The sequence below is a fragment of the Stylophora pistillata genome, chromosome 10 (assembly GCF_964205215.1).
Source record: "Stylophora pistillata chromosome 10, jaStyPist1.2, whole genome shotgun sequence".
NCBI lineage: Eukaryota > Metazoa > Cnidaria > Anthozoa > Scleractinia > Pocilloporidae > Stylophora > Stylophora pistillata.
In genome coordinates this window covers 4860820-4886116 of record NC_142528.1, presented here as the reverse complement: position 1 = coordinate 4886116, position 25297 = coordinate 4860820, and the positions used below count along the sequence as shown (strand labels likewise).

Sequence of the window (25297 nt, the reverse complement as noted above, 5' to 3'; positions counted from 1 at the left end):
GACGTTCTCGTTAGAACCTGAAATTAACAGCTTAACAAAGAGAGATATTTTATTTATGAAAAGCAAATATATTACGTTTCAAGGAAGTTAAATAACGCCGATCATTTTCTACTTTGCATAAAACTCGACTGAAACATCATAAAACGAATGAAACAAATTATGAATAAAGTACAGGTGTATTTACTATTCCTTCATACTTTTATCAATGAAATCAAGTTTACGATTATTTTTCTGAGTACTTTTGGACAATCAAAAATGAAAATTCATGAAAACACAACTTAAGTTTGAATAGATGGACAACTTTTTCGAAAAAAGCACGCTATTTATGGGTACCTTCTCAATCGGTTTTTCTTTGTTTTTTTTTGTTGTTTTTTTTTTAATCAAGCCAAGTTTCCTTCCTGTCGTCTTTAAGAGAACCTTTACTGTTACTTTTTACTTGTGTTTTACTGAGCTTAACTGAAATTTCTGCTGACATCTGTTTGAAAGTGAAGGTCACATTTCTTAACTGGCTTCAGTATTTCTTTGCGTTATTTCTCTTACGTGTGCACTAAGCTGAATACAAAAATATCTTTGTCGCTGCTGTCGTCAGAATGACAATAATAACAATTTGTTTGAAATTCAGTGGAGGACATGAGTTCTGTCCTGCTGTTATAATTTCACGGTGACCTCATTTTAGATCATTTTACAGTCAATATTATCTGCTAAGTACTGGTCAAATTGCACCCTCTCGTCATTATTTTCTATTCTAGAGAAAATTCGTATTGAGGAGCCCGCCGCTGGCGCTACTTAATAGCTTTTTTGACCTCATCTCTGCAGGAAAGTTCACAGAACATCACAGCGTGTTACAAATAGAGACTGAAGCTGTTTCCTTTTTGACGGTCGACCCACAAAGCCACATACTATATAATACCACTGATTCATATCAATGTTATTAGGCAAATAATATACCCCGACCATTCACAATACTTGATTTCGTCACGTGAGTAGCAGGTGCTTGACTGGCACAAAGCAATTGATTATAATGCAGACCGAGTACTTACCTATTCTTTTTTAGTCTTACAAAATATTCTTTCCTGCTTTATTATTTTTTCTGGTTACTGCTGTGCTTGAACTACCGTGATTTACGATTTGAAATTTTCGTGTATTTTCGTTCGTGAGTGGACATCTCCGTTGACTGAGGCTCGACTTCTTAATACCGAGTATGGTCTGGATCTATAATTTCGTATTACACGTGTTAGGTGGGTAGAGTAAACCAAACTAAGGTTTATTTTAAAGCGCCTGTGATTTACATTTTGATCTTCTCACCGGGTCTGTTGTAAATAAATTTAACTGATCTAAGACATCAAAAGTTGCACCATTTGTATTAACCGCAGTCAAATTAAAGCGCTTTGCTGTCACTTTTGAATACGGTAAGCTAATATGTTTTCTTCGGTAACCACAATTCGGTTCTTTTCGCCCGCGAGCTATGAAGGTCTTTAAGACTATTTTTAACTGGCAATTCAGGTAAATTCAGGCATATTTCTTTATGTACCTAATGACAGGCGTTTCGCCATGTCTCATGCTAATATAAACTTTTATTTTTTCGTTTGTTTTCAGGGACCAATCGAAGCAAGAATAACTAATTTTAACCAACGACATTTTGTTGGATGTTGTGTTTTGTCTGAAATTTGCTGCTTGTGTCGCCGGTAAATTTGGCCAGAATTTGTTGCCTGTGGCTGCCGCATAAAATAAAGACGGGCAGAGAGAAAACAGCTCGAGTCCAAAGTTGACATTTCAAGGAAATAACGCCATCTCCTAGACTACTACATACAAAACGGAGAAATAGGAAAAGTACGGCAGTGAAATCGCGCGACCTTTCCGTCCTCGTTTGAAAGTACGAGATGATAAACATATCGCTTTATCTACTGACCCTTCATATGGTTAAATGTCTTATTTTATGAACCTCGAGGGGATATGGCTAGATATCAAAACTTTCCGTGCGTAGCTAGGCACATTCACAAGAGATATTCAACTGGAAATCCAAACATATACAACCGCCTTTGTGGCCGAAGCCCTTCGTCTTCAAGGTTGGTAATTGCTTGCGTTTGACAGTTAACATCTTCTCAGCTGTGAGGATTATCCGCAGCTGAGGGACACAAGCTAGATAAGGTATGCAACGCGAAGAAAAGCAAAACGCCGAGCGGCCTTCTCGCGAGGACGAAGCCGAGAAGATACGAAGCAATCCAAGCTTGGTAGAGGAGTGCAAACTGACTAGAAGGAGTGAGCCTCGATATGAAACTGAGATTGTAAACGTCGATGAAAGATATGATATGTTTCAAGGATTCATGCCAACCGCTTTCTTTTTCCTTCATCGCGAAAAACGTCCAAGACGATGGTTCATTCGCCTTGTTACATGGCCATATCCTTTTACACTTTTAAAGTAATGATCTTGATATTTATAGGGATAGCTTTTCATGAGATTTCTTGCAGGTTAAAACTCTTGGATTGTCTAGTATCTTTCGGAGGCAACGTAATACAAACTTTATTTAATGTTTTTTTCTCCCACAAGGGACATCTTTAATCGGGTTCCCTTATCTGGTTATTTTTTTTTTTATCGTTGATATACATTGTTTTCCACGAAGTGTTTTGAGTCATAAATTTAAATTTTTACATGAAACGAATTTAAAATTTTAATTTTTCATTTTCAGCTATGTCTAGATTGAAGTGTTCACTTTAATATGGCAAACTGATCAACTTGCTATTTTCTACAGAAGTAAGTCAGTCATCGGTTTCAGCATTTATCATTTAGGAACATTTTCCTTGATTTTGCCTTAAAGAAGCTGACAACATTATTCATGATGTCTTGCAAATTTTTCCTGTCTGGCTTCGACCTAAGTCACTTTCTAGGCCAAGCAGTTTCTAAATGATATATAACTATATAAATGCTATCCGATATCATCTATTGAAATTTTTTAATGCTCCTAAAAGCGGTGAAAGTCTTTTTTCACTAATCTTATTCACGGATCTGTAATTAATTCATTTTGTCCACTCAACTGTGGTTTTGAGATGGACTCGCAGTCAGGTCCTTCTTCATTCTGGAATATCCCAAAATTTATAAAAGCTGTCAGTGAAAACTACGCTTATACTGAAGTTCGTGGAAAAAAGGATAATTTGTCCTTTTGTACATCAGACAATTTTTGTTGAAAGGAAACGTACATGATTTTTTAAAATTCTCTTCAATTTGAAATGTTTTCAAAACAATGGTATGTATTACTTTAATACCTAATGGTGTTAAACGTGGCCTACCGATCTTTTGAATGCTGCACAATGAGCATTATATACACATTTGAAGTCATTCGTTCTTTTCCGCCAGTATTACCAGAAGCTGAAATACATTACTTTTCACAAGACACGATATATTCTTCCTTTTCGATTGCGATATTCAGATCGTTCTTAATTTTTGGTGATGATATATATTATTATTCAAAGCGGTGGTTGCTGCATGTCAACTTGCTGTTAGAAATTTGAATGAAATTTAAAATATTCAATTGAATAAGAAAAATAAAGATGTCTAATGCATTATTTTTCACCTGTGGTGCGTTAACCATGAATTAATATTGAAAATTTTTGTAGACCATTTTGCTTCCAGAATTCCGTATATAGAATGAACTCTCAAGGCTTTGGTAGTATGTAGAATAAAGAGAAAATATTTTCTTTTTGTAGAAATGGTTATTACGAAAAGGGAGTGAGGAGATTTTATAAATATGATTATAAATTACAAATTTCCATGTGTTGAAAGTAATTAATAGGAAACTATTAGAAGTTTCTTTTGAAACTGTTTGTGAGGCAAGACTTTGCAATTGCCAAAGTTCAGAGGATGGCTTTTCATTGAGATTAGAGACACTTAACGACTTTTACCGAAGGAACATTGCGTATTACCACTATTGTTCTTAGAAATCGGTTTGCGTTAGGCGACGGTAATAGATACACTTCGCTGTCGAAGAGCTAAGCTTTTGGCCACTGAAGTTCTTGGAACTAACTTCGTTAGCTAGCATGGATGATTTTTGTACCAGCAAACTCTAACTTCCATATTGATATACTGCAACTAATTGTTTGATCAGTATCGTTTAGTCAATAGGATCCTCAAGGTTTCGAACTCGCCGACGTAGTGGTGGTTATCCGGCGATAGCAAAAAAATTTTTTTTAGATGTAGATATATAATTCTTTGTAAAATGAAATCTGCTTTCTAAAATGAAATCAATTAGACTTTACGACGTTAAAATTCTGCAAGATGATCAAAATGACGAAAATTTATTTTCCGGAAAATTCGATGTAAGACACAGGTTGCATAAAAAAGAACCACTTAGATACTTAGATCTGCATATTTTCTGTAATTGCTGCGAGAAATAACTTAGTGTGTAGACTTGGTGTGTGGAGTTATAAAAGTAATGGGTAACTCAAAGTGTCTCCTAGAAACCAATGCCAGCTGCATATGACAATTGTAATATGGCTGCGCTTAAATTCGTAAACCTTTGTTTGTGTTCAAAATTTACATATTCGTTAAATGAGACTTTCTTTTAATTAGTTCGTCTTTACACAGCAAGACATTAGCTTGACTTGAAATAACAACAGTTTAAGGTTACCGTGCACCTTCAGGGGTGTCTCGCGTGTTAGCGATGTAGCGCGTCCGGTTTAAACTGTAGATATCTAAACCCCTATATCAAATTAAAGCTTATAGGATTGGCCATCAGACTATACAAGAAATTAAAAAAAAAAACGAATTGTCGAATTTTTCACGACTTCTAAATGCGAGCGCCCGAATCACCTTTTAAGAGCTACAAGTCAAAGGGAATTTGTTTTATTGCCCTCAAATTTTGACAGTAGCTAGTTTTACATATAAACAACAAAAACATGTCTCCGAATTTTTTATTTCTAAATACTTGTTTTTTTTCAAGAGCGATTTTTGTACAATCAATCCACATTTTTTTAATCCTATTTCAAAAATGTTCTGTAACTTTTCACTGAAATTGAAATGGCAAATCGCAGACAGGTTTTTTTTTGGCGCTTTGGCCCCGGAAACGGAGGAACACATTAAATAAGCGATGAACAAAATTCGTTTTGACATGTAACGTTCAAAAGGTGATTGGGGCGCTCGCATTTAGAAGTCGTGAAAAGTTCGACAATTAATTTTTTTTCAAAACTTTTTGGTATAGTCTGATAGCCAGTCCTATAAGCTTTAATTTGATGTAGGGGTCTAGATATCTACAGTTTAAACCGGACGCGCTACATCGCTTGCAAGCGAGACACCCCTGAAGATGCACGGTAACCTTGAGTCAATGAGTTTTTGGTACTGACGCATGAAGGGTAAATTGTCAGGGGACTTGTTCATTAACGTCTTATTTGGACGTCCATAATATATTTTTCTTCAAAATCGATAAATCAAGCTTTGAGTCCAAGTTTTATATCCTTAGTCTGATAATGATGTTTTGTTTTTTTGTTTTTCTTCTTTTGTTTGTTTGTTTGGTTTTTTTTTATCGATGTTTCAAAACCGAGAATGCAAGGAAACATGCCATTATTTTTTTTTCCAAAACCAGACTGCATTAAAATTTCATTGGGAAGAATTTTCAATTTTTCCAAATCGTGACAGATTATTCAGTACATTTTGTTTTCCTAAAATGTTTAAAACTGACAGCAGGAAATCAAAACCTGCTGGCTTTAAAAATAAACATAGCTGTTACTGTAAATGCCCACAAGTGACTTTTTGCGGTAAAAAATATATTTTAGAAACAGGTCGATCGTAAATATTGGATCTTAGTAGCTTCATAACTTGCTATTAATATTATTATTACTATTATTATTATTATTATTATTATTATTAGTTTCTTTTTTTTTAGATAATTTGTTAGTCGACATATCATGTATTTTTCGATTTTTAAGTATTTTATCTTAATTTGTTTGTAAATAATTTTGATGATTAGAGTGAATTTTCGTTATCATGGTGTGTATTCTCTAGTTTTTCTTACATTTTTATTGGACATTTTAACAAATTTTTTCCATTTTCAAGCATTTTATCGTAATTTTTGTCATAACTTTTTGTGATTATGGTGAATAAAACGATTATAATCTTTTTTTAAAAATATATTATTATTATTATTATTATTATTATTCTTTTCCCTTAACATTCTGTAATTATTTTGAGCGGCTGAGTATCTTAGTGATTCTTATTAACTGCGTCACATTGGGATTGTATGATCCGTTTGACCCGGAATGCCAAACACAAAGATGTCAGACTCTGGACGCCATGGAAAAAGTTATATACACATTCTTCTTAGCGGAAATGTTATGCAAGTGGATAGCCATGGGACTGTTCGGAAAGCTGGCGTATTTTGGCGATGCATGGAACCGTCTAGACTGCTTTATTGTAGCTGCAGGGTAAGAAACTCATTTGTACACGTTAAATTAAGTTTATTCCTTAATATTCAAATGTGATTTTTTTACCGGGTATGACTGACCCAGTGATCGCGTCAAGCGTGGAGTCTGGATCGAGAGTACCAGCTTGGTTCCCGTTCGGGTCATTGTGGTGTGTTCTTTATCACAATGACTTTTATTCCAGTCCCTCTCTTCATCCAAGGGTATAAAAGGATACTAGCATCCCATTCAGGTCGGAGAGCAGCGGTACTTCGGGTTGCCTCATGTTACGAACACCGGAATATTCTTCAGCAGTTAGCTCGTAGCACTTAACCTTCTATGGCACGCTGACAGAAAATGATAAATCGCGCACCTTACTTTACCTCAAGAATTTTGTTTATACTCATGCCTTAAAATATTTATCTTTTTAAGAACGTTCGAATTGCTGTACAACAAAGGAGAATATCTGAGCGCTGTTCGAGCCATTCGCGTCCTCAGGCCTCTGCGTGCCATCAACAGAGTACCAAGTAAGTCGATATCAAATTGAGTTGTGCCCAGGTTTCTGTGACAGAGCCTCCATCTTCTAGGATGGCTTTCCTTTTCGATTTTCCAAATTTCCTGTGGTATATCACATTTCACTTTTTTTACCAACTAATTCAGATAAAAAGAAGTCTCATTTGATCTTTTTCTTTTCAGTTTTGGTTCAGCAAGTATTGTTGTTATTTTTATCAATTTTTCTCTTATCATTTACAGGCATCAGAATTCTTGTGACGTTACTTTTAGACACCTTACCAATGCTGTGGAATGTCTTGGCCATTTGTTTCTTCATATTTGCCATATTTGGTATCGTTGCTGTTCAGTTGTGGAGAGGCGCCCTGAGAGGAAGATGTTTCCTTGATTTGCCACAAGGCGTCTCACAAAATAGGTTTGTTTTTTAACAAATGGTAAACACCACAGCGTACACTATTGAGTTATGGATGCACGCCGGAGGTTTCTAAGCACGAAAGAAGCGTAAGAGTCGCTCGAGGCGATAGCCGAGAGCAACTCTAGCTTCTTGAGTGCTTAGCAAACCTCCCAAGTCCATCCATAACTCAATAGTGTATGCTGTGGTGTTTACCATTTGTTTTATAACATAACATTGATACATTGTAGCTAAAGAGTTCCCTTTTATTTAACAAATCTTACGTGATCAGAAAAAACAAGCGCGCGCGGAAAAATAGTCTTTGCATTTGCTCACGTCAGCAGCGTACACCCGTGGGAAAATGGGGGACGATAAATTGACCAATCAGAGCGCGCGCTTTGCTTTGGTTATGTTATAATCTCAATTGGTCACTTTACAAGCTGTACAGTATACGCATCATTTGCAAGATAGGTCATTTGACTTTAGAAGTTCTTGACATGTATGATTCGACATAAAGATATTTAACACAATTAGCATTTTAAGCTAAAGACATCGACACTTAGATTAAGTTGTTATGTTGTTAGGTTATCAAGTTAGAGTGTGTTTTTCCAGCCAAAGCAAATGACGCAAAACAGGGCAATAAGTTCATTGCACAATCATATGGTTCCTCCTATCGGGGGACTCCTGAGGAACAAGAAAAGGTTATAGGAATCATTTTTATCCCGGTATGGAATCAGTCTTCAGTCCACTGAATAGAGGTGTGTCAACGGAGGGGTACCACCCCAATTCTCGCCATCATACCTCAGCTAAGTTATGACACTTGCTTAGAAGTATTGCCTGTATAGATTTTTTTCCCCTCCACATGTATCGGCAAAAGCTGTCGTCGTCAAGTTTGATCTTAGCAATTAACAATTTGTTGTGTTCCTGTACCAAATCAAAATTGTATATATCATTTTTTCCTCTTCAGTTCCAACTTAACTGATTTCTACATCCCTTCATTCGACAAACCTGATTTTGTATGCGCCGTGGATGGTGTACCAGGAATGCAGACGTGTATCAAAGAATTCATTCCAGCCTTGAAGAATGAAAACAGAGAATGTTCACTTAACTATGGAGGATTTATGAATCAGTCGAGAAGATCGAATAATTCAAATAATTGTATAAACTGGAATCAATATTACACAGACTGCCGGAAGAAGGGCGATAACCCTTCCTGGGGAGCCATTGGGTTTGATAATATTTTCATTGCCTGGGTGGCAATATTTCAGGTTAGTGGCAACGTCTAATTCCTTCTTGAAAATTGTCTGTACTTTAAGCATCAACGCATAAAATTCAAAAGGAAGAACTAGGTTTTATTTACGCTGGTAGGATATCATTGAAAATTTTTATACATTTTCAAATGACATCTTATTGTAAGGGCACAATCTTCCTTGCTTAGCAATTGACGTGTGTTACGTATTTTGTACCTCATAAGGTTTGCCAAGTCTCCTCGTTAAAAAAAGCTGGCCTGTCGGTTTTCTGACACGTCAAGGAGTTCCTTGTCATATTTTTCTACTAACGCTGCCAGACTAATCTTGTAGCCTATGTTATGGTTCCCATCACGAGTACAAAAAAAGGGATTTAGTCGCATTCATTTCTTCGAAAATGACGAGCAGTCCTTCGGGGGTTATTTCGAATTCGAAAATGTAACTTCACTGTATGTAAATCATTGCTAGTCAGAACCCCTCCAAACTTGTCGTTTTACTGCAGGTAATTACACTGGAAGGCTGGTCAGATATCATGTATTATGTGCAAGACGCCCATGGATTTTGGAATTGGATTTACTTTGTGATTCTTATTGTGGTAAGTATTTGATAAAAGCATACTGCGAAGGTTACCCACAATCCTAGATGGACGTTACGAAAGGAATTCTCCATCCTCTTACTATTTTCACCTTCAATTGATTATGTTGGAAACAATAATGTTTCAAGAGGAAAACCACTCGCCAGGGCAATTTCACTGAGTGGGGCCATTGAAAATTGAAGGCTTCAATTATTAAAGCTTACGAAAGGGAATAAATTGTCAATTGTATCTTGGAAAAACGTGCCAGTGATGCTTTCCTTTATTTTTCAGATTGCTTCATATTTTATGACTAACTTATGTCTAGTCGTCATAACAACGCAATTTCAAGAAACTAAACAACGCGAAAATGAACTTTTACGCGAGAGTCGGCGGCGAGAGGGGACTAGCACTAGTACAATAGCGAGCAGCCGATATGGAAAAGATGGCTGCTGGGTGGAAATACTTAGATATGTGGAGCATTTAATCAGGAGGTTTAAACGAAGACTTTATAAGCGATTTCATTGGAAATATTGCGATGGTGGAAGTAAAAGGAAAGCTTCCAGACACAGGAAACGGAGACGAAGAAAGAAAAAACTCGTCTATCATCATCATCATCACCACCACCATCATCACCATTATCATCATCACGTGCACTGCACTGATCCAGACTGTCCATGTAGTAAAGTGGCCCCGCAGTTTTCGGTTCATCCCGGAAGCGCCGACGCCACACCGAACACATCCACAGTGGACATTCAGCCGATTCAATCAAAAGACGTTCAACCATCGAGTAATACTTTGACGGTGCCGGGACAAGTCCCAAGCAACGGGACATCGGGACGAGAAAATGACAACGGGAACGGGAAAGGAAAGATACCAACCATTTCAATTATAACTGGATCGTCCTGCTCTGTGCGGAAAGAACCTTCGTCGTCCACGCGCGGGGGTGAAATGATCACAACAGCAACTGCTGCGGTAGCTATCAATGGGAAATCTGCTGTGGCTGACATGGCAACCCACACTTTCTTGTCAGCGGCCTCGCTCTCAAGCGCAGCCGCAACTGCCACAGCCAGCGCAGCCGCAGCTTCAGTAATACATAATGTTTGTTCATGCGCAGTAGAACACGTGGAGGAGGATATAAAAGTGGATTATGAATCTGAGTGTGTTTATGAGGAAGATGGTGGCAGTGAAAGCGAATTTACAGACGATGAAGTCGACGAGGAAGAACATGGAAAGGACACCGCATGCTCTCGACTTCGTCAGGTTTGTCGAAGAAGTGTGGACAGCAAATGGTTTATGTATATCATAATGGCGGCTATCTTCTTGAATACGCTCAGCATGGGTATCGAGTACCACGGGCAGGTAATAAATTGTTTGATATAATAGGTGTTCAGTTACATAAAGAGCCAGAGACGCACGTGCATGAAAACTGTACGCAGAAATCTCACTAATTGATTGACAATCACTCACCGATGAGGGCGAATAGTGGTGGATGTGTTTATGAGGCTGCTTTGCGGCGAGGAAAAGATTTACTGCTTTTCGCCTCCACTTTGGTGAATAACTGTTTAATATAGAACATACAGAAATAATAAGACGACCGTAATTTCTGTCTATATATGGAGCAATGGTCAACATTTGAACTTTTTACTCGCGACTTTGTCTCTTCGGTCGTTTGGAGGCGAATAGTACTTGTTTACTTCCGAACAAGCCACTCAGCGCTCGTCAAAGCTCTTTTTATTTGTGCGTAATATGCTGTGTACTCATTTCAGTTTCTTTTTTTTTTTCTTTCTTAGCCTACAAAGATGACACATGTGCTAGAAATTTTGAATCACATCTTCACGGCCATATTTGGTGTTGAAATGCTGCTCAAGCTGGTAGGCATGGGTCTCTATGGTTACATCAAAGATCCTTTCAACCTGTTTGACGGTTTTATCGTTATCATGAGGTCAGTGCTAAAACTTCTTAAATTTGTCAATTCTTGTTTCTGTCTTTGATAAAAACAAATGTCAAAATAGGTGGATGCTCAAGAAAACAATACTGGCAGATCAAAGTAGATAAAAAATTTGAAGTAATAAATTTAATTTTTTTTTATTTTGGAAAGAACAACGCTTATTTAGGCAAAAACGTGATTTTGATAAAAGGTCAGGTCCTTAATTATATAGCTGAAAAAGAAAAAATGAAAAACTGAGAGCTTCCTCGTTAAACTTAAGCATTTTTTTTCATCCTTTCCTCAGCATCGTGGAGCTATTTGGTGTCGGTGACAGTAATATATCAGTTCTGCGGTCATTTCGGCTGTTGCGCATATTCAAGCTGGTCCGTTTTCTACCAGCCCTCAGACGCCAGTTACTTGTGATGATCCACACAATGGACAATGTAGTGACATTTCTGGCTCTTTTAGTACTCTTCATTTTCACGGCCAGTATCTTGGGTATGAATCTTTTCGGAGGCAAGTACATGTTCCGGGATGAAAACGGAATTTACAGCGCGGCTCGAGCAAATTTTGATGATCTGTTCTGGGCACTGGTAACTGTGTTTCAGGTAAGCCATTTTTAAAACCATCAAACAGTAGTTAAAAATCAACACCATTGTCGATCCAATAACATGCAGAATCCTGCGTTTTCGCAGTCTCCTCCGTGAGTTTGAGATTCTTTGTCAATTTTGTTTTTTAACGATTTTTGTGTATGTTGAAGAGATTTTGTTTTAATTAAACGCCATGAGAAAAAGAAAAAACTTCTAGGCAATCAAATGCATAAAAAGAATATGTTTATGTTACTTTAGTAAGTCAAAGTTGTTAGAGCATGTCTTACAATTGGCTTCAGATGCCGACAGTGTGAACTTTTGTTGGCTGAGAAACAGCTAAACACGTTTGTTTGAATGTGCTAAGAATATATGAGAATCATGTATTTGAACGGCGGTTACAGAAACGAATATGAGAACGATCTTCGCAGTGAGGAGCACTGTTGTCTGCAGCAGCCTTGAAGTAAACGCAGCGCTACTCTTTTTGCGTCCTTCTGCTGCATTTGCACCATTGTCATCATATGCATATTACAAACAGCGTCATAGATTCTCCATTTTATTCTCGCATCGTTTCATTGCTTAATGTTTCTGCTAAACAGGTTCTTACGCAAGAGGACTGGAACACAGTCATGTATGACGGCATGAGAGCCACTACTAAGTGGGCAGCTTTGTACTTTATTCTTCTGATGACCATTGGTAACTACATTCTCTTTAACTTATTGGTAGCTATCCTGGTTGAAGGATTCGCTAATCAGCCGGTAAGATCCAGTATTTGCTTCCCACAGATATTTAAGACGATTTTTAAATTGTTACTTTCTCTTTGTCACTTTGTGTTGACTCAAGTCATTCAAAACTCAATGTAGCTCAATTTAAAATGATTTTCATGACACGAACGACGATTATGAGCGCGCTAAAACTCGACTCGAATGACTCTGGTACGAGTCCGTTTCATCGAGTTGTTTCATATGAAAGACACTCGATTTTTACTCTGCCCCTCTTTGGCAAGTTCTCGTCACCCAGAAATATAAATTGATATCAACAAACTTTTATTCTCGAATCCTGACGAAGCCTGAATTGTATCAGTTCAGTTCTATCTGTTTTTTTTAGACCACGTGTGAGGGTCATTTTCTTATATTTTATCCCCCGCAGGTCTAAAATATGATTTATTTTAATAAATTGGGAGTACCATCACTATTATCGCGATTTAAGGCTCAATAAAAAAAAAACAAAACTATCTCTTCGTTACCAGGAAAAGACTGGAAGCACTTGGAGCTTAAAATCACGAAGTTCAAGCTCAAGAAACAATGGGGACTATGAAACTTGCAGGGAAGTATCCTCGTATCCCATGACTACGCCACGGGTTTGTGTGAGCCGCATACCATCCCCTGAAGATGCGTTACATGGACACTATCATGAACCAGACGAGCCAGTTCAGCATATACGCTGCTCATTCCCGTCTCTGTCACCTAAATGTTCGCTCTTTAGAGATGTAAGTCAAGTTTATTTTATTTTTCTTTAAGATCGTATATTGTATTACAGGAACGATGAACCTCCTAAAAGTCGCCTTCATGGCTTTTCATGTTTGGCTCCGTAGCTTAGTTGGAAGTGGCGCGCATTTAGTATCTGAGGGACATGGGTTCAAGCCTCGTCGAAGCCTGCATTTTTATGCAATTTCTGTAATTGCAGCTCACCCGCGAAGTTCATTTCTTAACTCGTAGATCGTGTATTTTTTGACAAATGTTGATATTCGAAGGTGCAAAGAGGGAAAAAGAAGACCCTCATTCCGCTGATAACGTCTCACTTTTGCTTCCTCTCCTGCTATGCCATCCTGTAACTCCCTCTTAGCTAGCTCACGTTTCTCTTACGTGGCTAAAAAATAAGCGGAAGAGACTGCAGCACGGGCTGTTCATGACGACTGAGTTAACCCGTTAAATTGCGTTTGATTGATTTTTTCATTCCAGGAGTGCCATGCCTCCGCCCCAACTTCCCCAGCCAGTACCTCACCTCACGTGGCAAGGAAAACCTTGTCGTTTGGTGATACAACGACTATGGTGATTGCAAACCCCGCCCATGCACAGAGATGCATTACTTCAGATGATGAGAACGAGGTCTGTAACATTAAATGATTGACACTGTTCTGATGTACTACAAATGAACCTTTGTTAACAGACGCATCCGACAACAAAACAAAGTGACGTTGTAAAGGACACATGCTATGAGCAGAACTGGTTGATAAAACTGGTTTACTGATATACAAAATACTGTTATTTATCAGAACTGCTCAATCACTTCACTCGGACTCCAAATTGCATGACGCAGACGCCTGCATTCTCTATAACAATCAACTTAAGGAATCCTCCAGGGATGAGAGAATATTCTGAAATGAACTAGAAAGCTATTTCTGTTTCTGACTTTTAGGATTTACGGCTTGCGCCTAATTACTGGTCCCATCCACGGAAACTAAAAATCCCAAAAACTCTAGGTATGCCATACTGAACACTCTGTTGGTATGAAAAGAACCTTGAACTCGAAAGGAGGTTGAAGTCAAACCTTAACTTGAAGACTGTTCGATTTTATCTGCAACTTTAAGGTTGACGAGATGTTTCTTGGATGGTTTTGGTTGCACAAGTATTGAATAATACTGGGTTGCCCTGATTTTCTCTCTGGAATGAAAACAGATACCGAGAGAGACCCACAATTCAATGCTTGACAAAAGACAAAAGAGGTGGCCACGGTCAGGGCACAAGTTTTAACCCTTTTCTTAAAAACCATATAAATCTTTCTTGTTTTCTCGCTCAGGCAAGCGCCAAAGAAGATGACGAGTCAGTCGTTGCGAACGAGAGTGTCTCAAGATGCTGTCCCAGAAGGAGAAACTGGTCTTTATATCTTTTTTCACCGTCAAACAGGTAACGATGCATCAAACTCAAAACTGCGCCTACTAACGTGCCCACTGACACAATTTGAACTTGCAGTTACATTTTGCCGATTACTACGGTTTTCAGTTGAGTGAGACGAGACGAAAGTTTGGTAACCAAGATTTTGTTATTTTCACGGACAGCTTTGCTTTTTTTACACAGTGGCCACAGGCATTTGTTTGACGTTTGGTGACAAACGGCTCTTGAGATTCAGTTACCAACAGAAACGAGGATGGTTGCCTGTGATAGCACCTTAATTTTACGGCCGAACTACCGTCACCAAACGTTTCCGCACCCCACTCAACTTTTAATCGTACTATACAAGCTTGTGTATGACAGCCCTTTTCTGCATGTTTAGTGGAGAAAAACAAAACGGAATAAAAACAAAGAAACAAAAAATCATATGACAAGCACAATAATGCGTCTTTAATCTCGTTTCTTGGTTATAATTTCACAGACTTATCCCGTGTTAGGTCTCAGATTCTAAACAAATGCGTGATCGAGCTTATTTTCTTTGTATGTGTTTTTAGGTTTCGCCAGTGGAACATAGCCCTGTATAAGAACAAGTGGTTTGACCGGGTGATATTATTCTTCATCCTCTTGAATTGTATAGCTATGGCCCTGGAAAAACCTGGCTTGAAAAGTGACGACAAGGTAAGTTACTGATTCTTTGAAACTTTTGATATCTGCACCGACAATGTAATCCTTGGGATTTTTGATAAGTATGCCGGCGTTGCTTCCCAACGAGTTGGTTACATGCATGTAGGAAATAACTGCGTCTCATAAACCCGACCAATAATCTGAACTTTTGTGATTAGGACCTTACGAAATAAGAGGGTTCATGAAACCACTGTGGTTATGGACCAGCACATAGCTAGGAACATTGTAGGTAACAGAAGTAATCGACCGTTCAAATCAATATTTAACGCTAACTACAACAAAGAACATAACCCTCGGGTAGTTCAGACGCATTTCTGCGAAAAAGGTAGATATCAAGGTCCAAAATGAAAGACCTCAGTAAAGTCGAGAAATAATTCTGTACACAGAGTTTTTTTCCTTTTCTCATTGAACGCAACCCCAATTATAATTCTCTCACTGCAGCTGAAGAAGGCGATTGACATCTCTATGTACATTTTCCTTGGAATCTTCACTCTAGAGATGATGGTGAAGGTACGTAGAACACTTACTGTGCAAACCCCAAAACAAAAATTCAAAGATGCATGTTATCGAGTATACTTTGCAAATCGCGTTGTTATCAGTTCCGAAGACAATTCCGTCCTTCTGCAAACAGCTTCCCTCGATAGTGGAATCAGACCGTTCATATATTTGATGACTCATACCCCACTCTCTCCTCCCATCTCCACAGGTGATCGCTCTCGGTTTCTGGGTAGGTAAGGATACGTACATGCGCAATTCTTGGAATGTAATGGATGGTTTCTTAGTACTTGTGTCCTGGATTGACGTCATTGTTTCCCAGACAACCAAAACTGAAAGTTCTATTTTAGGAGTGTTACGAGTATTTCGAGCTCTCAGAACACTACGACCACTGAGGTAAGAATGTAACAACCTATCTTGCCAATCTGTTGTTGTTTTGAGTCATTATTGTCTGAACGTGATAAGTTCATTTCATGGATGTTCTTCATCATTTGAATAAAACATTGTTTATGCAATTAGCCTTACTACAACTGGATTGTATAACGATAAGTGAATACCTAGAGGTTCTATGTAAACCGCACCTATTTTGTTAAGTTCATTCTTGATGACAAAGTTTGGTTTAAGAGATTTCACTCTTTTTTTTTTTCAATTGTTTGTTCTTATAGGGTGATAAGCAGAGCGCCTGGTCTCAAGATCGTAGTAGAGACGTTAATATCTTCCTTAAAACCGATTGGAAACATTGTACTTATCGCTGCGACATTTTTCATTATCTTTGGCATCCTTGGCGTTCAGGTAATTATATTATTTACCGAACCTTATTTCTCTGAATGTGCTTGTTTTTTTTTTGTTTGTTTGTTTGTTTGTTTTTTTGCTATTTAGTGGTAAATTATGACGTTTTTCAAATAGTGGAAAGACGCCACGGTAAAGCATTGGTTCGATTTTGTTAGTAGTGTTAGGAATATGCTATCATAACTCGTGGAGAAAAAGATTCTAAAACGACTTTACGTTGCCAAAAGAGCTTGCAGCTACGAGTAGAGACAAATACATTTTGTTACTAAATAGAGATTAAGACAGCTCTAGCTAGGAAAGTTAAGCATGATTTTCACGGCCAATTGACAAAAAATAAATATTTCTAGCTGTCTTTTTCAGCTGTCTTACACAAGAGATCTTTTTTGCCGCTTTCTACAGCTCTGATTTAAGAATCATACGAAAAGCGAAAAATATCGTTGTTCATTTCTTGAGTTGCTGTTGCTATGAAAGTCCAGTGTTTATACTCACTGTTTTATTCCATGTGTTTTCGAACGAGGCAACGAAACAAAAACAAAATTTTGCAGCTTTAACGTGTTCATCGTTTGACCTGCATTCAACCAACCTTGAGATGGTTCAAATCGTATTTATGTGATCGAACTCAAACATGCGCTATTTCTGGATCACTGTCTAACCCTCTCACGTTGCCACAAGACGTTCCATAAGGATCAATTTTGGGCCCCGTCCTCTTTTCACCTTATATTAACGACTTACCCCTTTGCCTACCAACTTCTGACGTCGAAATATATGCTGATGATACAACGCTACGGATTACCGATCACTCCATTGATCATATCTAACAGAATTTGCAAGTCAGCCTAAACAATGCCAGAAATTGGTTCAAGTTATTTTAATAAACAAAATTGTACCTAACATAAAAGAAGACGAAACACCTACTCATAGCTACACGACAGAAATTGAAATACGCTAACAACCCAACCTTAGATCTTTACTTAAATGGCAACCGCCTAGAAGAAGCCAAGGATGAAAAACTCTTAGGCGTCAAGAGCCACAAGCACATTAGCTGGCACAACCAGTCGAATGCTTAATTAGGAAGCTGAACTCTAGAATTTATCTGTTAAAAAGAGCGAATGGCTACCTTGACCTCCACTACAGAAAATTGTTATTTAATGCGCTTATCAAGCCTGTCTTTGAATATTGCCGTTCGGTTTGGGGTAACGCCCCAAACGATCAACTGTTGAGAATACTTAAAGTGCAGAAACGTTGTAGTAGGTTAATATATATATCTTATTAGACGTTTTGTTGTGTAGTATCGCTGAGTATTTTTGGGAGTTATGCCGCAAATAACGAGTAAAAATACTCAGCGATACTACATAAAAAACGTCCAATAAGTTATTTATTATCCAACACGCCAAACTGTTATTTCAATGCGGGCGAATTTCGCGGATATTTATTTACGAGGAGTAAGTGACAGAAGTATGCGAAGCGGAACGGAATTGGCGCGTTGTGTTGCTGTTTCTGTTTTCTTTATTAAATGAAGAAATTTTCTGGTCGTCAAGCTGTTTTTCTTTGTTCGATTCATCTAATAAACTTGGATCTATATTTGCCAGCCATTCTGACTCTTCTCTTTACCATTTCAACTTTGTTGATATATTCAAATTATTTCGTTACCCCAACCGACGCAGCGCCAAACAGTTTCTTTAGAAACTATCAGCCTTTATTCTGACTCTTCGTCGTCAGAAATATTCTTCGCTTGCGCGATGCGAGAAAACCTGTTTAACCGGTACTCTACAATAGACGAATACAAATACCGCGTGATATTTGTACGCGTCTATGGCGTTATTTGTACTCGTCTAAGTGTAGCTGGATAATAATAGATGCTAGTTTCCACAATAACGGTTCAAATGTTCAAGAAACTACAATGGATGCCAATTGATGATGTAATACGCACGAAGAAATTGTGCATGATGTTCAAAATTGTGAACGGAGAGTGTCCGCATTATTCTACAAGATATAGAACTTATGTAAAAAACATCCATTCTTATAATACGCGAGCTTCTCTTCATGATCAGCTCGCCGTGCCGATATGTCGGTCCAACGCAGGCCTTCGAACATTTCATGCGAGTGCCACTTACTTATTGAACCGTCTGGACGACAAATTTAAATCTTTTACAGATGAAAGCAACTTTAAGAAACTTTTAGTGAACAATTTTTTACAAAGTAATTCAGATCGTGAACATTTTATTATCTCTAGAACGTTTTGAATATATTTATGTGCATGCTGTTCTTGATAATCTAGTTTTTATAATTCTTTTTAATACAGGCCACAATGTAAACTACCGGGTTACCAGAAATTGTGTTAGCTATTAAAGTTTAATTATTATTTATTGTTCACAGCTTTTCAAGGGAAAGTTCTATCACTGTAAAGACAGTGAGCACCCCACGGTGGCCACAAAAAACGATTGTCAGAAACTAGGACTCACCTGGGAGAACAAGGAATACAACTTTGATAACTTGGCGAGGGTAAGATTTATTTCGAAGATATGAGCCCGGATTTTACTTTTTAACCGGTTAATACTACAAATGAAATTACCAGTTTACGTATTTCTCCGCAACAATTTAAGGGAATTAAATGATCAAAATACGTTTGCTCATCTAATTTCAAGTTATATTCAATCAATCATGTATTGTTTCTTACAGGCGCTTTTGACATTGTTCGTATTTTCCACAAAAGACGGCTGGGTGACCATAATGTATGATGGGATAGACGCTGTCGGTGTTGACAAACAGGTAAATAACTGACCAGTTATAACACTCTGGTTGGGATGAAAAACGCGAAAATGAACTGTCAAACGATGATGCCGCCCACGATAAAATAGACTCTATTATATTCCTATCATCCCTCTTTCACTGGTAGTCAATTGGCAGTCAATTGTCAATATACTCCACCCTCTATCTCTGTTGGCGACGGTGACCGATCCCTCCCTGTGTTTTCCCTAAAAACCATGTGATCCTGCCCCCAATCCCCTCCCCCCCCCACCCACACACACACACGCACGCACCCCTCAGTGATAGACACCTGACTGGTCCGTGCTTAATAATTGACAGCTGAACAATTGTTACTTACAATGGAATTTACGTTAAGAGTTACCTTTTCCTTCTCTTACAGCCAATTCCAAACCATAACAAATGGAACGTTTTATTTTTTGTGGCGTTTCTGTTGTTGGCTGGTTTTGTAGTGCTGAACATGTTGGTTGGTGTGGTTGTGGAAAACTTTCAGAAGTGTCGCGACATGATAGAAAAAGATCGCCTGGCCGAGAAAGACAAAGAGAGGGCAGAGAAGCTCCAGTCTGGTAAGGTCTTTTGACTCTTTACTGCATGCAACTGAAACACACAACAAATCGTATTGATTGTTTATGCAGAAATTATCAATTGAGTGTTGAAAGAAGGGACTGCATTAGTTTTGCTTTACTTCGCGCCGTCATTGGTGTAGAAAACTCGCACCACTCCCTCAACCAATCAGATGTAAAACTGAAACCAATCACGACTTGGTCGCCCACGTTTTCCCACCGCGCTTTAGGCAGTTTTCTTGTTTTTACTTAAGAGTTCTTTGAAAGGTTTTTCGCTCTCCCCTGATAGGCAATTGTAATTAATTTGGTTTTGGGAGTACAACACTTAATCGAAAACGTTCTATGAACACTAATCATTGCAAATGTAGATTTTGTCTCTCTTCACGGAGAGCATGTGCACTGATGCCTATATTTTCTCACATGCAGAGGCTGATAGAGATGAAGCGGAAGAGTTTCCACAGCCTCGACGGTTTTTTCACCAAATCTGCACTCATGGCTACTTCGACCTTGGTATTTCGGCTGTCATATTCCTGAATGTCATCTGTATGGCCATGGAGCACTACAGACAACCCGAAGTGAGTCAAGCTTTTATCAGGTTTTTTTACTGTAACTGTTTAATTTTGATTCACTGATCGGCTTTTGAGTCCATATCTATCCTTCACCTCCACTTGGCAATTTTTTTTTAATCTATCGAGGATAATGGCCTTTTGCTCAAGCCAACGGCCTGTCTAATCCACTGAGGGAAGCTGAGTTTTATTTTAAGGTCTGTGAAGTTCTCTTGCATCCCCAATCATGACTGTGGATGCCAATAAGCACTGCTTTAGAATAATGTTTTGTTCATAAACAGCACAGTACAAAGAAAACGCAAGAACCAGAATTCATGATCAAGTCACCTTACTTTTGTCAAGTTCCCTTTGAGCTAACGTTTACAACTTAATTGTATGACAAACTCGTACTCTACGTTTCCAACTAAAAAGCAGTCTACCCTTTTCTGGGTGACCGTTACAACATGTTGCACAAATGTAACGACGGTAATAAAACAAGTTTTTTAATTTAGCTGTATGTTCAACTCAAATAATTCTATGCTAATCTGGACGTTTTCCTCTAGGAAATGACATTGTTTCTTCGATACGCAAACTATGTGTTTACAGCCATTTTTATCGTGGAGGGCGTTTTGAAGATTTATGCGCTAGGGTTCAAGAAGTACATCAAAGAACGGTATAATCACACTTTAGTGTTATGTTCTGCGCTTTTGCTGTATTTTCTTTCAAGTTTATCTCAATAACGAATGAAAGTGAACTACGTTTCTTGTTCTCAACAGGTGGAACCAGCTGGACTTGCTTATTATTCTTTTGTCAATTGTCGGAATTGTCCTGGAAGAAATGAAATCTAAGCTGCCAATCAACCCGACTATCATTCGCGTCATGAGAGTGCTCAGAATTGCACGAGGTAAGCATGGTTGTGGCCTTATTTGTGCATCCACCCTCCCACAACATGTCTTACACTTACCTCGAATTTCGGTGATTGTGAGTAACAGCTGCCCTCTACTGACTGTTGGCCGACTGTTGGCCGACAGATAACCGACAGGCCACCGACGGACCATTGATAGGCCACCGACACACTAAATATAGCTAGAACTTCAGCAAATACGTCCTCCAGTATCCAATGTAGCGTTTACGTCCATTAAAGAACAGTAATACGTTGGTATTGTTATCGAAAACTTGGCGACAGATTACCAACTGTCTGCCGAGAGGTGAGCTGAAAACTGTCAACCGACGAGTCTTTTTAGGGTGTCGTTCTCTTCAATTGCACGAATTTCTACACAACCGCATTGGCTCTATATTGCTGTGATTGTTGTTGTTTTTTTAGGAAATAAATGTTATCTATATTTCTAGTGTGCATGATACCTCTCGTTTAGAGAGCTAAAGGTCACAATGATCTTTACGTTTTCTAACTTAATTTCTCTTTGACTACAGTTCTGAAGCTGTTGAAGACTGCTGAAGGAATCCGAAAGCTGCTGGATACAGTCGCCGAGGCCCTACCCCAAGTAAGTGATGTTAAAAGTAAACATTTGGGCAGCATAGAGCTTTTAGTATTTTGTTTGAATACTGGGTAAACCGACAGGTATGTATCACAGTATCACAACACAACAGGATGTAAAACTATAGAACTAGTGTTTACCAGTCACTACATTAGGTTTTAAATTTGGTCAGTTCCACGGTTCTTGACCTCGGGAATCTTCCATATCCATATGACATATCTATTGGCGTTTTGCAAATGACGGTGTGTCGGATTTTCAACGTTGGTTTTTCCTCAGTAAGGTTTTTCTTTAATTTTAGTTATAGAAGGCTCAGCCCAGATTTTCAATAATGTGGGATCGGTGATTATTATATATATCGTGCCGTCATTAGACAGATAGGGGTATGTCTAGCTGTTTTATTATCATCACACAAGCAGAGATTACACCCTTATCCCTCTGCCCTACCCTGGAAACGCCCTTATATAAAAGAAGCCACAAACTGCATACGCCTTCGGCGTAATGTTGCAAAATCAAATGATGCACACATAATGATATGTTCTTTTTCAATTGTAATGCAGGTTGGCAACCTCGGTCTTCTCTTTCTTCTAATGTTTTTCATCTTTGCTGCTTTGGGAATGGAGCTGTTTGGTCAAGTTGGTACGTTCTGGATGCATTTTGTTTGTCATTTTGGTGTTGCACTTGGAAAATTGTCTCTTAGGTTACATGTAGTATCTTCCTATCGACGCCCACTTAAAATTACTCTAATTCCCTTAATTTTTTTTGATTAGCTGATGTGCTTTTGTTGATTCAAAATCAAGGTCTCTTAACGACTCACATCACTTCACCATAGGGCCATTATGTTTATTTTCTAGGGTGGAACTTGTTTTACGGAGCCTAGAGTTTCAAAAGGAGGGTAAAGCTATCCAACAGATAAATGGTCATCTAATGCACAGGTGTTAACTAAACACACTGCGCTATCCGCCGGATAGAGATTTATGTCATGGATAGCGTTATTCATCTTTCGAACAACGTGGGCCTAAAAAATAACATGTCTTTTTTTCTTCCAAGAATGCACGGACGAAGTACCATGCGAGGGACTGGACCATCATGCTCATTTCAAGGATTTTGGTTTTTCAATGTTGACACTGTTCCGAGTGTCAACCGGAGACAACTGGAATGGAATTCTGAAGGTATCGAAAAAATGTTGACAACAGTTTTACTGATATCGTCTCGTTCTTCTTCTTCGTTATCATATGTTGTCATTGCCATTATATTTATCATTTTCAGTAGCATCATCTTCAAATTCATTTTCGTTATTGTCATGGTTAGAAGTCGTTCCAGAGGTGCTTGCAAATATTCGAATGAGTATAAAGGAAATTGCAAATTTACAGTTGCTTCGCGTTCGATCACGAAACGTATTAAAAATAACTAGGGAAACATGAAGTAAACTCTTGATGTTGTTATTGATCGATGATATCTAGTGATAAATAAATATGAGGTTGATTTCTTTTTTTTTTCTTCCATTACCAGGACATAATTAACAAAAAGCGTTGTGAACTAAATTCTACTTCAGGCTGCGCTGCATTGGAACACATCGCTCCCATCTACTTCGCCATATTCGTCCTGGCGACACAGTTCGTCCTTCTGAACGTAGTGGTAGCTGTCCTGATGAAGCACTTGGAGGATGCCAAGGAAGAAAGTCCTACAGCGTCGTCTGAAGAAGGATCAGATGATGTGCTGGCAATTCAAGTGGATAGAGTCTCGGATCCCAAACATATGCAGGGGGGATCGTCCAAAGATCACGAGTATTGTATGGTTCCTTCCGGCGTTAAAGGGAAGACAGAGTCGAACAATAACCCTTTGGTTGTAGTTCCTGTCGTTGGCGTTGTAAGGCAGACGAATGGCTCCGATAGTAGCTTAAGTTCTATTGGCCCTGTTCAACCTGAAGGTGCAAGCAGCTATTGGCTTCCAGCAATCGATCAAGCAAAACCCGAGCATAACAAGAGCCTCGCTTCAATACGACTCCCACCGATCGGAAAGAGTTCGGATAAAATCGACGATTCATCGCTGTCTGAGATGTCGAGCCCCGAGAACGACAAACCCATCAGCAAAAGGCTAGATGGTCAGATATCTCCACGGGCTCCCATCTACGTCATGAGTGAGGACAGCGACCTGAACGATAGTAACATGGAAGTCGATCACGATCACAGCAAAGTGTTTAGACCGGTGGAAACATCCACCAAATCGAAAGGATCTGTGCGTTCACCTTCACCTCAATCAAGCAGCGAGGATGAAGGAAAAAATACGAAAATTCATCTCAGAAAGTCTCACTACAAATCAGAATCTCCAAGAGGGAAGACTCGCCAAAAACAGCCTAAAACGTCCATCGTATCACCCAAACCGGATGGTAAACCAGTAACACCTGGAGCTAAACCGGTCAAACCTGATGCTCGGTGGGCATCTCCAGTAATAAATGTAGAGAAAGGCAAAGAAACAATCAAACTGGATAGTCCTAAACATGACGAAAATAAGGGAACTGATTATCAAATGCAAAGCTATGTGTGATATACTTTTGTCAAACTAATTAAAGATAAAAATGACAGAAATTCAATTTGAAACACTGAAGGCGAAAAGAGTTGCGATAATTTCGTTTTCCTTTTGCTGCAGGACTGCGGTTTAAAAATATTCAAACCAGCACTGACATTTTCGGCCGAAAGCTATAGCATTTCAGGACTTGTTCGCCCGTTTAGAATGAGTGTATTCTAATGGACGATCAAACTTAGCACTTCAAAACATTCTCGATACAAGAGACATGAAATATACAAGTAAAAATTGGTACAGAATGGTGTAGAAGTTTTATTTTTGCAGCTGTTGGTCGATCGGCGTAAATAAAATCAGCTCTCACGTGTAAAAAGAAATCAAAACTAGACAATATCCCTGTCTCTTGACCGGGTCGAGTAAGATATGTAAGGAAATATATAGAAGGTTATGGTTTGTCGAAATTCTTTGATCCACGAGATATGGTTTTTAAAACAGAATAAAACATTGGAAATGTTTACGGTCATTATTTCTTTCTCTTCCTCTCAATCCCTCTTCCTCTTCATCCCAATAATATTTCATTAATTGGGAACATAATGGTGGAGTGAGAAGATGAACTAAAGCCAACTGAGAAAGGAATCTCCCTTTCCCGTGAATACGACTGTTTATCAAACGGCCCTGGGCCCGCGCTTTCATTGAGAACCACGGACAAAAATCCTCGCACCAAAATCATAAGCGATGGCTCGAGCAGAACCGTACTAGGCTGTATGGCCTTGCGAGCAACGAACTAGAAGAAGAACGGAGGAAAAAGAAGGAAGGACAGTCCATATGATAAATGCTTACTGACTGAGTTAAAGTCGGGACAACCAGGAAAATATTTGGCCCTCGGTCGTGATACACGGACCTCACTGAGCCCGGTCCATATGCC

At 38.6% G+C, this 25297-nt stretch overlaps 1 protein-coding gene across 1 annotated transcript; it reads left to right on the top strand.

The window, feature by feature from the left end:
• Positions 1-1055: 1055 nt before the first annotated feature.
• LOC111333248 (voltage-dependent T-type calcium channel subunit alpha-1H) lies at positions 1056-24887 on the top strand. Its single transcript, XM_022938787.2, has 28 exons — positions 1056-1238; positions 1597-2398; positions 6169-6411; positions 6820-6914; positions 7141-7312; positions 8256-8556; positions 9038-9130; positions 9401-10468; positions 10900-11051; positions 11341-11644; positions 12223-12381; positions 12873-13112; positions 13585-13731; positions 14423-14529; positions 15069-15192; positions 15640-15708; positions 15905-16089; positions 16359-16485; positions 18859-18984; positions 19162-19251; positions 19631-19814; positions 20238-20386; positions 20920-21029; positions 21133-21260; positions 21788-21858; positions 22410-22488; positions 22900-23021; positions 23362-24887. The coding sequence occupies exons 2-28, from the start codon at positions 2151-2153 to the stop codon at positions 24394-24396; spliced, it is 5928 nt and encodes a 1975-aa protein (XP_022794522.1). The 5' UTR covers positions 1056-1238; positions 1597-2150; the 3' UTR covers positions 24397-24887.
• Positions 24888-25297: the final 410 nt, after the last annotated feature.